The sequence below is a fragment of the Lycorma delicatula genome, chromosome 1, assembly GCF_047948215.1.
Source record: "Lycorma delicatula isolate Av1 chromosome 1, ASM4794821v1, whole genome shotgun sequence".
In the NCBI taxonomy this organism is placed as follows: domain Eukaryota; kingdom Metazoa; phylum Arthropoda; class Insecta; order Hemiptera; family Fulgoridae; genus Lycorma; species Lycorma delicatula.
This window is the reverse complement of record NC_134455.1, coordinates 386,880,679-386,894,032: the sequence shown is the minus strand read 5'-3', so window position 1 is coordinate 386,894,032 and position 13,354 is coordinate 386,880,679. Positions and strand designations below refer to the sequence as shown.

The window sequence follows — 13,354 nt, the reverse complement described above, 5'->3', positions numbered from 1 at the left end:
TTTATTTTAATATTATTTAAGAATTTTATTATAATATATAACACAAATAATGACTTATTACCTTTTTAAATTCTAAATAACTGTTAAAATTTTTACTTTTGTTTGTATGTCTGTTTATGTGCAATAATGTACGCATATAAAATTAATATTTATATTTCTTCTATCACAGCACTGAAATACTCAATGATCTTTGACCTCATGAAACTCACACATGCGACAAATTTAGTTGTACTTATGCTTTGTTTAAGACTTCAAACTGTTTCACACTAAAATGTTACAAAATCATTATTTTAGAATTTACAGATAAATAAAAAATATTAATAAAAATAAAATCAAATAAATGAAACTCATGTTTTATAGTAATTGCGTTATTATATATTATTTAACATTCTTTAATATATTATTTTTATGAAACACTAAAACTTTGTGCACGAAGTTACCTGTGCACTTGTAGTTGAATAAGACAATACTGATTAATCAGTTTTGCAATGGACTCAGTAGTAATAAAAGGAATAATTATATATATATATATATATATATTTATTTATTTATTTATTTAATACAAGAAAATAAATGTTTAATACTGAAGAGATAAGGGGAATCAGATTATAATTTTTAATAAAGTAAATGGATCCACATCATGCTAGCTTTTAAGGATGAAAACCCTTAGGTTTCCAAAACCTAGGAAATAAGACCACAGTTCAAAGAATATGAAATATTTATGGTATATGTAACACAGAAATATACTTTGCATACGCCCCAATTACTGTTATACCTTACAAACTGAAAGTTACATTCTGGCTGCATATTCTGTTAGCTTCATATTTCAAGGAACATTAATTACGCCCTTATATATAAATAAATAAATATATATTTGCATTACGGTTGAGATGGGTAAAATAAAGTATAAGACGATGGTACAACTTAACCTAGAGTGGGGAATATGGTATATTGTTTGCATATTTGACTATTGTCAGTCTGTGTCAAGTATTGCCGTTTGAATAAGATTGCTTAACTGTGTGTTGTTATTTGCTAAAATGTGGTTTCACTGTTGAAGAATGTGTATTCATGATGGAAAACTTATTTAGAGATGACATTTCATGTTGCGTGTCGGTGAAAGTTCATGAAGAAATTTGAAATGGGAACGTTTGAAAAAGTGTTATTCAGAAGTTAATTAAAAAATTTTGTCTAACAGGTTCAATGTTAGTACAGAAATGTGCTCAAAACAGTTCAGTTTTAACGGTGCAGGTCGTACAGGACATTAGAGCAGCAGTTAAAAGATCTCCTCATAAATTTTTGTAAACTAAGCCGGGAAAAGAACATTTCACTTGGTTCAGCCCATACTGCCGTGAGGAGAATGCTGAAATGTTACCCCTATCGAATGCAGGTTTTCCTTGAGGTAAATGACACTGATTACTGAAAAAAGGTTAACTACTACTGTCAGTGGTTCAAGAACTTCATTAGAGGCAACACTGACATTTTATATCAAATGTTTTTCACATATGAAGCATGGTTTCAGCTTGGTGGGTATACCGAACTTCCATACGTGAAGTACTGAAACCCACATATTTTCTTTGAATGTCCCTTTCACCCACCAAAAATAGGGGTATGGTGTGCAGTTTCAAAGTGATAAATAATAGGACCCTTGTTTTTTGAAAAGACTGCAGATGCTGCCATCTATTAAGAAATTATCCAACAGTCATATAGCTTTACTGCAAGGGTATGACCGTGACTGCTGATTGAAACAGGACAGCACAGTTAACCATATAATTCTCTACTATGGAGATGCTACACAAGTTTTTCAATGAAAGAATCATTTCTAAAGGAATATAGCGACCAAGAACCACTTATATGACTAGTCCAGACACCCTGCAATAATTTATGATGAACATTATCAACGTCATCCAGGAAATAGAAGTGTACAGCTAACAGTAGCCAGGAACATGGTCAAACATGTTAACAAGTTTATAGAATTGGATTGATATCATTTTCACCCCCTTCTGTAAATGATTATGTTACTGTTTGCCAATAAACTATTATTTATAGATTAATATAAGGGATGGGACCTCTTTTAATTTAAACACCTATATATATATATAGGAACTCAGGCTTGAAACTGTGATCAGTTTCTTAATGTGAAGCCAAAAATTTACAGTATCAGTTCTGCCCATTGAATTCCAGTGTGAATAGAAAAACAAGTGTATTTCAAATAGGACCCTCACATCATAAGCAGTCTTGTCTTTTATTCTGTTACATTATCTTTAGTAGAATTGTGTTTAGTATTCTGATTTTGTGACTAATGTATCAACAGGAATTTTTCGAGGCTGATGGTGTGTTGAAGTCTGATGGTAGCTGGTATTAGTCTGATGTGAAATATAACATTAGTATTTGAAAGTCTGATGAAATACAACCCTTTTTTTGTTTCATTGATTTAATTTCAAATACATTATAAACTAAAATTGTTTCTTGGAATTAGACATAATATCATTTAAACGGAAAATATTTTTTACTCTTGTAAATGCAAAAACATTTTTTTTGAAAAAAATATTTTTAAAAACTGAGGATATATTGATACCACCATTATTTTAAAAACATCAGTGACACAAATCCAATAAATCCTTTGTTGTCCTCTCTCATTAGACACTAATTGTTCTTAATAGTAAGTTATGATAATTTAGTTCATGGGATTAGTTTTTTTAAAAAGACCACAGAACATTTATGGGTTACTATTTTTTATCCTTTCTGTTAATTTCAGAAGAGCAGTTTTCTTTTACAGTAACTAATTTGATTGTTCTGCTTATACTTTTATCTTCTGTTTGTTCAGGTACATTTATACAGGTAACTTTTCATTTGAAACTACCATAAATGCTGCTTTAGTCTACAAAGTAGCCGATAAATATTATCTGCCAAATCTGAGGACAGCTTGTAAAATTTATATGTCATTAAATTTAACACCTGATGATGTCTGTACAATTCTTCAAGTATTGGATTCATATGATGAAACAGAACTGAAAAAAAGTTGTATAAACTTGATAAAAACTAAAACCAGTGCTGTACTGGATAGTAAAGGTTTCATTGATTGTGATGAAAGAATTCTCAAAATGATAGTTAATACCGATGTGATGGATGTTAAAGAAGTTCAGTTATTTGATGCAGTTAATGTATGGGCTATCCACAATGCAAACAAATATGGTAATTATAATTAATGTATTCACATGAAATCTAATTAAATTAAAAATATGTATAATGGCTTAAAGAATAAAGAAAACACAGCTTGTGACATGGGCAGGTCTGTTATTAGTATTTAAATTTTAAGATGATGTTATTCAGCAAAGAATTTCAAAATTAAAAAAAAACATTGATAATCTATTCTATACTATTATATATATATTATTTATTTTTTTTAGTTATTTTTTTGTTTGGATTATAAAACTACCAATAAATCTCAAACAAATTTTTACCCATGTTTCTTGACAAAAATGAGAAGGTTTATACAAAATTTCATCTCGAAAAAACATAAAACAACAATAAAAAACACGTTGAAAAGACAATACGTCATTGCTTCAATACGTAATATAGTATACTGGTTCTCTTCTAGTTGGCGGATGTGTTGCGCTTGGGCAAAAATCTTTTATAGAGTATATTGGATCACCACTAGATAGATGGTGGACATGTTGCGCTAAATTCAATCTACTTTTTTGCTTTTTTTTTTGTTTAACCTCCTGGTCTACCGTTAGGCACTGCTTCAGAGGATGAGATGAATGATTTGTATCGTTTGTGAAATACCACGCCTGACCGGGATTGGAACCCGGAACCTAAGGATGAATGAAAGGTCGAGACGCTACCACTCGCGCTACGGAGGCCGGCAGTCTACTTATTCACGGGAGCGTAAGATACCGATAATTATTAATTATTGAATATTAGACAATTTTAACTCGTTTCTTTGATATACGTATAGTATTTAGGTTAACGCAGTTGTATTCGATTTTAAATGAAATACAAATATAAAATATAAATTAAAATAACCTACGCTTAGAAATTAAATTAAATAATCTGTAAATTAATTGACAAGGGACTACTTCTAGCGGGAGAGAGTTGTGGATGGAATAGAGTGCAACAGCTCTCTCACGCTAAATAAAGAATCCTTTTTTTACTGCTAAACATTATTTAATAATCCCTTTCTATAATTAATAAAATAAAATTAATAAATAATAATAAGTAAATAAAAATACAGAAATACATAAAAATAATCAACGCTTAGAAATTAAATTAAATATTCTGTAAATTAATTAACAACGGACTGCTTCTAGCGGGAGAAAGCTTAAATTCTGTACTTTTAGCGTGGAGGGACCCGTGTGCAACCGCACCGCCATTGGTCCGCTCTACACCAGAAGCATCTAAAATAAAAATTTGAACGCATACGACAAACAAACAAACCCACGCACCATCAACTTTTATAGAGAATGATTTTGGCAGTTTTTGTTCTGCGATAAATATTTGATTATTCAAATTGTCATTATTTGCTGAGTTCTCTTTCTAAAATCTTGCCGAAGCAGGAGAGATGTAATATTGGTAGAAAATTTACAGATTCGAGACGAATGTCTACATCGCGTTTATATGAGACAATGGAAGAGCCTGAGGATCTATTTTACACAATGCTACACAAGATAGGAAAGCCACTTTAAACTTCAGATCTACGTTTGAAAAAGATTTAAAAATTGGTGCAATGATTAATATATGCAATAATTATTTACAAAAAAAAATGGAAAGATGAAATGGCATTTGTTCTGGTGGGAATGTTTCACTTCCTACCTTAATGAGTTGCTAGAACCAATCAATAGTTTAGTTTTAGGATCTCATCCTTTGTCAAAATATTTTCTTTATAATGTTGGAAAATGCGACAATTTATTTACGATGACTTCTTTCGGTGCTAACCTAATTATAAACGGGAATTTTATGCCTACATTTAAAATTCAGGATAAAGTTTACCATAGTATAGGAATTTTATTGCCACCAGCTGGTGTCGAACACCGATTTTTGTAATTTACTTCCTTTTTGATTCTGATCAAACTTCTCTTCGTACTAATATTGTTCCAAACTAGAAGAAGAAACTAATAACAGCACTCCAGCAAGTTTTTCTGCAATTTAATAATCTGATCAGAATGATTAAATGTAATATGGACAACACACCTCTGGATAACACGGAAGATTTTGAATTAATAATTCATGCAGATCAGCGACGTGTTAATCAGCATAGGGGTCGCTATAATGCTCCAACTACTACATTAATACGACAACTTTAAACATGCAAGCTAACATAATTGATATTGATAATAAGTCGTCCTACATTGTTCAGTATTGTCATGTTGCTTTAACGCCCACATAAATGTTGCATTATGCAACTCTGTAAAAGCGATTCGATATATCTGAAAATATACTACCAAAGGTTCAGATCAAGCAACTTTTTCGGTTGAAAATCGAAGAGATGAATGGACACAGTACATTAATGGAAAATATATATGCACATCTGAGGCAGATTGGCGATTTTTTGACTTCCAATACATCTTCGTTATCCCACTATTGTTCTCTTGGCGGTTCACTTAGAAAACTATTAAGTACTTATTTCACGGAGCAAAATCTCAAACGAGTCCTTGAAAATCCACAGAAGACCACTCTTATTGCTTATATTTGAGCTTTATCAGTCCGATGACTTCGCTGAGACGCTGTTACATCCTGAAGTTCCTAGATATTATACGTATAATAAATTTAACACAATACAATTTTTACTACAGTTAACAAGTTTTACTATAATAACAAGTTTAGCAGAAGAAAGCACGGAACTGATATCGAAGGATTTCCTGGAATCAAAATGGATGCTGCTCTGGGTAGAATATGTACAATCCATTCAAACCAAAATGAATGTTACCTGCAACAACATCTGCGTATGTTATTGCATAATGTTAAAAGACCTACATCTTTTGATTATTTAAAAACTGTTGATTGTGTGCTACAGCAAACATATAAAGCCGCTTGCGCTGCACATGGCTTAGTAGAAAATGATAATCACTGGAATGAAACGATTGCTGATGTTTCTACCTGTCAATCGTCTCCTAAATTGAGAGAATTATTTTAAATATTAGTTTTTTGTCATCCTGTCCAACCGAATGTATTGTGGGGAATGTTCCAAAAATATTTTTGTGAAAATTACAATTTCAGATGAAATATTCAATAGAGGTCTCATTGAGATTGAAGATATAATCGTTACATTAAGTGAGAAGCACTTATGCGATTTCGGTTTAACCAACACCTACACGTGATAATCAATAAGCTATTAATGCTTATGATACAATGTTAAGACTATATTTCGACGTTGATGAACAGAAAGTATTTGTAAGTATTAATCTTCCTAAATTAGTTCTAGATCAACTTCAGCCGTTTTATTCATAAATGACTGCAACAACCCAAAGATTTTTTTTCTTAGATGCTCCTGGAGGCACTGGGAAAATCCTTAATCAATTTGCTACTTGCTCAAGTTCGCTTAACTAAAAAGGTTGCAATCGATGTAGCATCATCAGGAATAGCTGCTGCACTTATAAAAGTTGGGAGAAATGCACATTCCACTTTTAAGTTACCGTTAAACGTTGCATGCGGTAAAGAATCTAGTTGTTCTTGTCGTAAAAATGGTCCACGTGGATAAATTTTGCAAAATGCTAAACTTATAGTGTGGAATGAATGCACAATGAATCATCGAGATCATGTTGAAGGCATTGATCCAACCCTTCGAGGTATTAGATCACGCGGTAAATTAATGGGTGGTATAACTTTCGTGTTTTCTAAAGACTTTCTGCAAAAATTGTCTGTCTTCCCGAGAGGAATTAGGGCCGATGTTGTTCAGGCATGCCTTAAATCATCACCCTTATTAAAATTTGTCTTAACTATTAACTTAAGAACTAGTATGAGAGTTCATCTTAGGGGTGATGATGGTAACTTTCCCTTCCAACTAATAAACATTGCAAATGGGGCTCTTCCTCGCAATGATGGTTACATTTCTGTAGATAAAAACATTAGTACCGTTGTGCATACAATGGATGACCTCATTTCCGATATTTATGCAGAAATTAGTAAGCTTTTACAAAAAACCGTACTATTGGCTTTGCGAAAGTTCTATCATATGTTCTTAAAATACTTCTTATTTCAAATTAATAATGTGATTTTTTAAAAAGCAAGGAAGCAAAACAAGGAATCTCAATCTGTAGATTCTGCAATCAATACTGAAGATGCAGTCCACCTATCCTTAGGAATTTCTGAATTCTTTTAATCCTGCAGATTTTCCAGCTCATAGTCTCAATCATAAAATAAGTACCGATTATTTTACTATGAGGCTTTAATCCTCCTAGGTTATGTAACAGCACGAGTTTGCAAATTAAAACTGTGCAAAATCACACCATTGAGGTTACAATTTTGACAGGTCCAGCTGCAGGGGAGCTTGCTCTTATACCTCGCATCCCAATGATCCCAATAGGCTTAATATTTCAATTTAAGAGGCTGCAATTTCTTATAAAACTTTCGTTTGCTATAACAATTAATAAAGTGCAAGGCCAGACATTGAAACACATTGGTACTGTTTTACGATCAGACTGTTTTTCTCATGGATAATTATATGTTAGACCTTCCAGAACTGGTAATTCAGAAAGTCAATATATTCTGCTACCAGAAAATCAAAACGCCGCAAAAAATATCATATACCTGGAAGTTCTATCACTGTTAGAAAATGGGTTGATTACATTATAATCTCGGGCGAAGCCGGGACGGGGATGCTATATATATATATATATATATATATATATATACATATATAAAATAAGATGTCGGGAGTAATCATCGCCCATCAAAAACTACTGAAAATAAATTATGAAAATTTGTGTACACTTTCTTATGGTGAAAGTGCATACTAACAAAATCCACTTTGAAATTCCGAGTTTTATGTGTTAAAATGGAGTAACAATGAAATTTTTTTTTTAATTTCTCGGTAACAGACGTAGATATGAGCCTTATTTTTTGGCATCTGTAATCTTAATATGAATATCTAAAAATTGATTTCTACATTTTTTGAAATTCATAGATTAAAAGTGTTAAAATAGATTTTTGTTTTTTTTTAAACCATGTTATTTTTTTTAATTTCTCGATAACAAATGAAGAAATCAACCTGAATTTTGGTGAGAGTGTAATCTTCATGTCAATAAACCAAATTCTAGATTTTTGAAATTCGACCTTGAAAAGGAGGAAGAAAGGTAAAAAAAATTTTGAACAAAGATTGTAAATTTTCCCAATCCCGGCTACAGTAAACTAGATATTCAGTAGATCTGAGCTTGCAAATACTCTTCAGATAAATATTGAAGAACCGTTTTTGGTTCTTTTTTTATTTCCGATTTTTTTCTAGGGGTGCGAAGATAAACGACGCTACGGCAAAACCAACATAGCCACTGCCACCGTAACTGTATGTGTGACGGGCTGCACCTATCTCCACTTACTTGACTAAAGAGGATAAAATGAAAGAATTGACCGCTTTGGGAAACGCAAGTAACCATATAGCACAGACGAAGCTGTGACGGGGAGCTAGTAAGAAAAATTTAAGTGTTTTGTTTGTGTCACGATCACTCTGTAGTAACTGAAGTTTTAGAATTATTTATGGAGTTTTAGGTACTGCAGTTTGTTTTGTAGTGCAGAATACATTAATTTCTCTAGACAGTTGACTGACTTCAGCAATTACATTTCTTAACAAAGTTTACATGCTTAATGATATATATTGTGCTGGAAAATTAAAGATTATAATTAAAATTTGTGGTGAGAGAGTCATAGTCATAGAGCTCTGATTGGCGTAGAATAAAGGTCGGATTAAGTAGTTATTCCAAACAAAGTATTATTGAAATCATTTATATAATTTTGTTTTAAAAATATTTCACAAGATAAAATTTACTACGTAGGTAATTTTCAGTTACCATTTTTAAACCTAGCTACTTGGCCAATCAAGAATCCTGGAAACCTTGAGAATTTTAGCTATTCAGAAGAAATTTAAATAAAAATTATTTTCTTTCCGTAGAGATTTTCTATGCGACGAACAGAAAGATACAAAATAAGATAATATAGGTTTCATAGTTTATTTAATTACAATCAAAATTACGAAGTAAGCCGCTCAATGATGTAATTGAAAATTTAAAAAAATAGTTAAAGGATCATGACCAATATAATGATTAAACATTATGAATATAATCCATTTTGCAAAAAAAAAAACTACTTAAAATCGTTTTATCACAAACTATATACAAAGTCTAAAATGGTGGGCTGGCGATTCTTTTTCGGATTTTACTTGTAAAACTAAACAAAAAATATCCTTATGAAAAATGGCAATTTCTCCTTCGTTCTCCCACTCTCTGCCATTTTGTTATTTTTTTATAAAAATTTATCTCAAGTTCGGATAGAGGAATCACATTAATATTTAGTAAGGGTCTTTTACTTACGGAAGTTTGGTAGTTTATTCACATCGTAAAAAACGTGTATCTATTATTATCGTTGGTGTTTTGTTGTTACAATAAGAATTAAAATCTTCTTATGACTGCTAACTCAATGAAATCTCGGCACTACCACCTTGACTAAACAAAAATAACAAGTTTCTTTTATTTTGACCAATGATGTGAGCTAAATCCTGTATTGTGAGCCAAGATAACCTGTCAAAATGGTCGTTATTATGACTAATACCGCAGTACCTACTCAGACGATCAGGAGTTTCGTAACATGTAATCCAGAAGATTTGGAACAGTGAGCTTGAACGGCCTTCCAGAGCACCATCGACGAGCCACATGACATAGCAAGAAAAATAAGAAAGACAAGACGCTCAACCCAGAGGAACTCTGCCCCTTCACCATAGCAGACCGTCCTGGTCAGGTTTCCGACTCTATCGATCCGCGGCCGACCAAAATATTTCTTTCTGGATGCACATAAGGATTGAACCCCTTTCAGTTCCTGATTCTGACCGCAACAGTAAAATATTTTAAAAATGACTCCCGAGTTTTAGTCTCTTCGCTCAACCAGTTAACCTTTTTGGGAGGTCACAGACAAAAGTTCTTTTCAGAGCCATGATATTATGGTTTACGCTAACCTTTCTCATCTGTCGCGGTTGACCATTCCCGGCAGTCCACCGATATGCTGTTTCTCTGTTGTCATTATTCTATGATATTATAATTTTCATACAACGTAAAATATTTGTAACAAGTAGTTTATAAAAACATTATCAGTAGAATTATAATCTGACAAAAGTTCCTAAAAGTAGTCATTTTATTTTCAACTAACTATTTCATAAACGTTTCAAATTTAAATAAAATAAGTAATTCGTCTAACGATAAGTATCGGTTATTAAATCTTAAATTATGTATTTGCTTCTCAGAGTAGGAAGTTATATAAACTTTTACATAGTTATTAATAAAAATGTAAGTTACACATATTCATTCATACGTTCCTCTAACCGGCTAAACATATAAAACAATGACTGTCAACCTTTGTCGGAAATATGAATCAATGAACCCGGTATTTTCTAGAGAACTACAATCGAAAAAGAACTTTAAATAGCGTTTTGTATCAAACAGAATTATGGACTGAAAAACATTAACCTAAAACATGGTATAATCTTAAACAATTCTTTTAGATGACCAAGTACTGAAAAATTTAAGAGCAAAAATTATATCGCTATCTATCCCAGTTTTTACAACATTAACAAATTTCATAATTTAATATTAAGTAAACTTCATAAACAATATTATTCCTAAAGAAAAAGTGAAATTTCAACAAAATGTGTTAAATGTAAATACAGCTTAGCTAATGACGAGTTTAAAGTAAGTCTGAGATACCATTTTTAACTGAACAGATAAGGTTAACCATTTCATGTTAGTGGGATATACTACATACTACTGGTTAGTATAAAACTTGTCTGGTTAAACTGTATCAGTGGAAAGATTTTTTTTTTAATAATGGCTGGAATTAAAATTTAATCTAAACCGACGTTGCTTTAGTAGCCTTACCATGAATAATTAAAGGTGTGGAGATGGACCCGGTGGAAAATATAGTAAGTAAATTTGAAAATATATTTTAATAATAAATTAATCGTCTAATTACAAGTGAATTTAGAATTTACTGACAATAACTTTAAAAAAATGAAAAGGTCAGGATTGCAATATTTTTTATAATTTTTTGTCTCTCTTTTTTTAAGGTATTTCAGTTTTAACGTACGCTAAGAAACTGAAGAGCATAAAAAATAATATTAGATTTCTTTCGATGACAGTCAGTGAGTTCGAAAGTGGGCCAGCACACTCTTTATTACTCTCTTCAGAAGAACAATTAAATATTCTGTTAAACATTATACGTCCTGGTTCTAAGCCACTTCCTGAAGGATTCTGCTCTTCAACAGAATCTCGTAACAGTAAATCTCAAACAGAATCCAAGAAGATGCAATCTTTACAAAGCACAATCTCCGGAAGCAGTGAAGACATGGATGGTTTACACCGTAAGAAAATGAGTACATCTTATTTTATACAAGTAGATGAATATGATAATTTTAATTTGTGATTGATATCATTCATTTAATTAGGCCATTTTGAAATTCATTAAAGATTTCAATACTTTTAAAATACTATCATCACAAAAGATTATTATTATTATTATTCCACACTTTCACAGCCTTTTGCCAGTGACATTCCCTAAACACCGTAATTTATAACAACGAGATAAGGCTTGCTATTGTTGATTAAGTGCCTTCCAGGCAACATGGCAGGTGTCAATTATCACGCTCCTTTGCGTTAACGCATGGGTCTTCCACTGGATCCAGTTTTTCAAGACTGTAGTGCAAAGTAGATGATATTATTCCCTCCGCAGATATAATTATTGGGATTATACAGACTTCTTTTTGATTCCAAATTTCTTTAATTTTAAGAGCAAGATCTGTATATTTCTGCAGCTTCTCATTGTGTTTAATGTTGATGTTGTTATTTGATGGGATGACTACGTCTATTATGTAAGTTACTTTTTCCATTTCGTCAACTACTACTATATCTTTCTTTATCCTGTTTAGCCTCCGGTAATTACCTTTCAGATAATACTTTAGAGGATGAATGAGGATGATATGTATGAGTGTACAGTCTCAGTTCGATCATTCCTGAGATGTGTGGTCAATTGAAACCCAACCACCAAAGAACACCGGTGTCCACCATCTAGTACTCAAATCCATGTAAAAATGACTGACTTTACTAGGACTTGAACGCTGGAACTCTCGACTTTCAAATCAGCTGATTTGGGAAGACGCGTTTACCAATAGACCAAGCCGGTGAGTTAACTACTACTATATCTGGCTTATCACAGTTGATAGGTTTTTCTGTTACAATTCCTTGGTTCCAGAAAATTGTTGCCTTGTTGTTATCCAAAAAGGAGGCTGCCTCATAAGTATAGTAAGGCTTATTTTGAAACTCTAACTTGTATCTGTTGCAGAGTTCTATGTGTACAATTTTCGCCACGTTGTTGTGCCTCCTGCTGTACTTCGTCGGAGCTAGATTCGGACAGCCAGTGATTATATGGCGTATTGTTTCATTGTATTGCATACATAGCCTACATTTGTTGTTGATATTTTCTTTAAGAATAAATTTCTTAAAATTTCTTGTTGCTACTACTTCATCCTGTATGCTACATATAAACCCTTCCGTCTCGGAATGTAACTTTCCTTGCAGAAACCAATTATTTGATGTTGCTTTGTCGACTCCTTCCTGGTCTAGACGATGCATATATCTCCCATGCAGCTCTTTCCTTCCCCAATCTAGAATTTTATCTGCATCGCTCTCTTTCTTGTGTTCTGCGTTGTTAGTCCTGTTGGCTGGATTTAATGGCATATAGTTTGGATCATTTGATCAGTGGTGGAATGGTATTGTCGAAAATCTGCTTGATATGGTGATATCAAGTTTTCTTTTTCTAAAAGCCAAACTAGTCGATTATTAATCATTTTTTCAAGTATTTTTCCCATAGCGCACGTCAAAGAAAGAGGACGGTAGCTATTGGGATCTGTTAAATTTTTATTTTTATTCGGTACTAGAAAATGGGCTTTTTTCCGCTGCTACGGGTACATTCCATCCCACCATATTTGATTATACAGTTCTAGTAATCTGTGTTTTGCAGTGGTGTTCAGCTGCTTGATCATGTTATAATGGATTTCATACGAACCAGCAGCTGTGTTGCCTGTTTTCTCCAACGCTTTCACGAATTCTTCCATTTTAAAGGGTACATTATATGAGTAATTATACTAAGTTCTGAAATTTAGTAG

At 32.3% G+C, this 13,354-nt stretch overlaps 1 protein-coding gene across 4 annotated transcripts in view; it reads left to right on the top strand.

The window, feature by feature from the left end:
- Positions 1-13,354, top strand: part of LOC142317329 (BTB/POZ domain-containing protein 6-like) — a 69,733-nt gene that overhangs the window by 12,883 nt on the left and 43,496 nt on the right. For 3 of the 4 annotated variants that reach the window (XM_075353792.1, XM_075353791.1, XM_075353793.1), the window contains 2 exons: positions 2,825-3,192; positions 11,261-11,554. In XM_075353792.1, coding sequence (XP_075209907.1) covers positions 2,825-3,192; positions 11,261-11,554 — 662 coding nt within the window. The remainder of the gene's footprint in view (positions 1-2,824; positions 3,193-11,260; positions 11,555-13,354) is intronic. The other variant, XM_075353794.1, reaches the window with a different exon arrangement.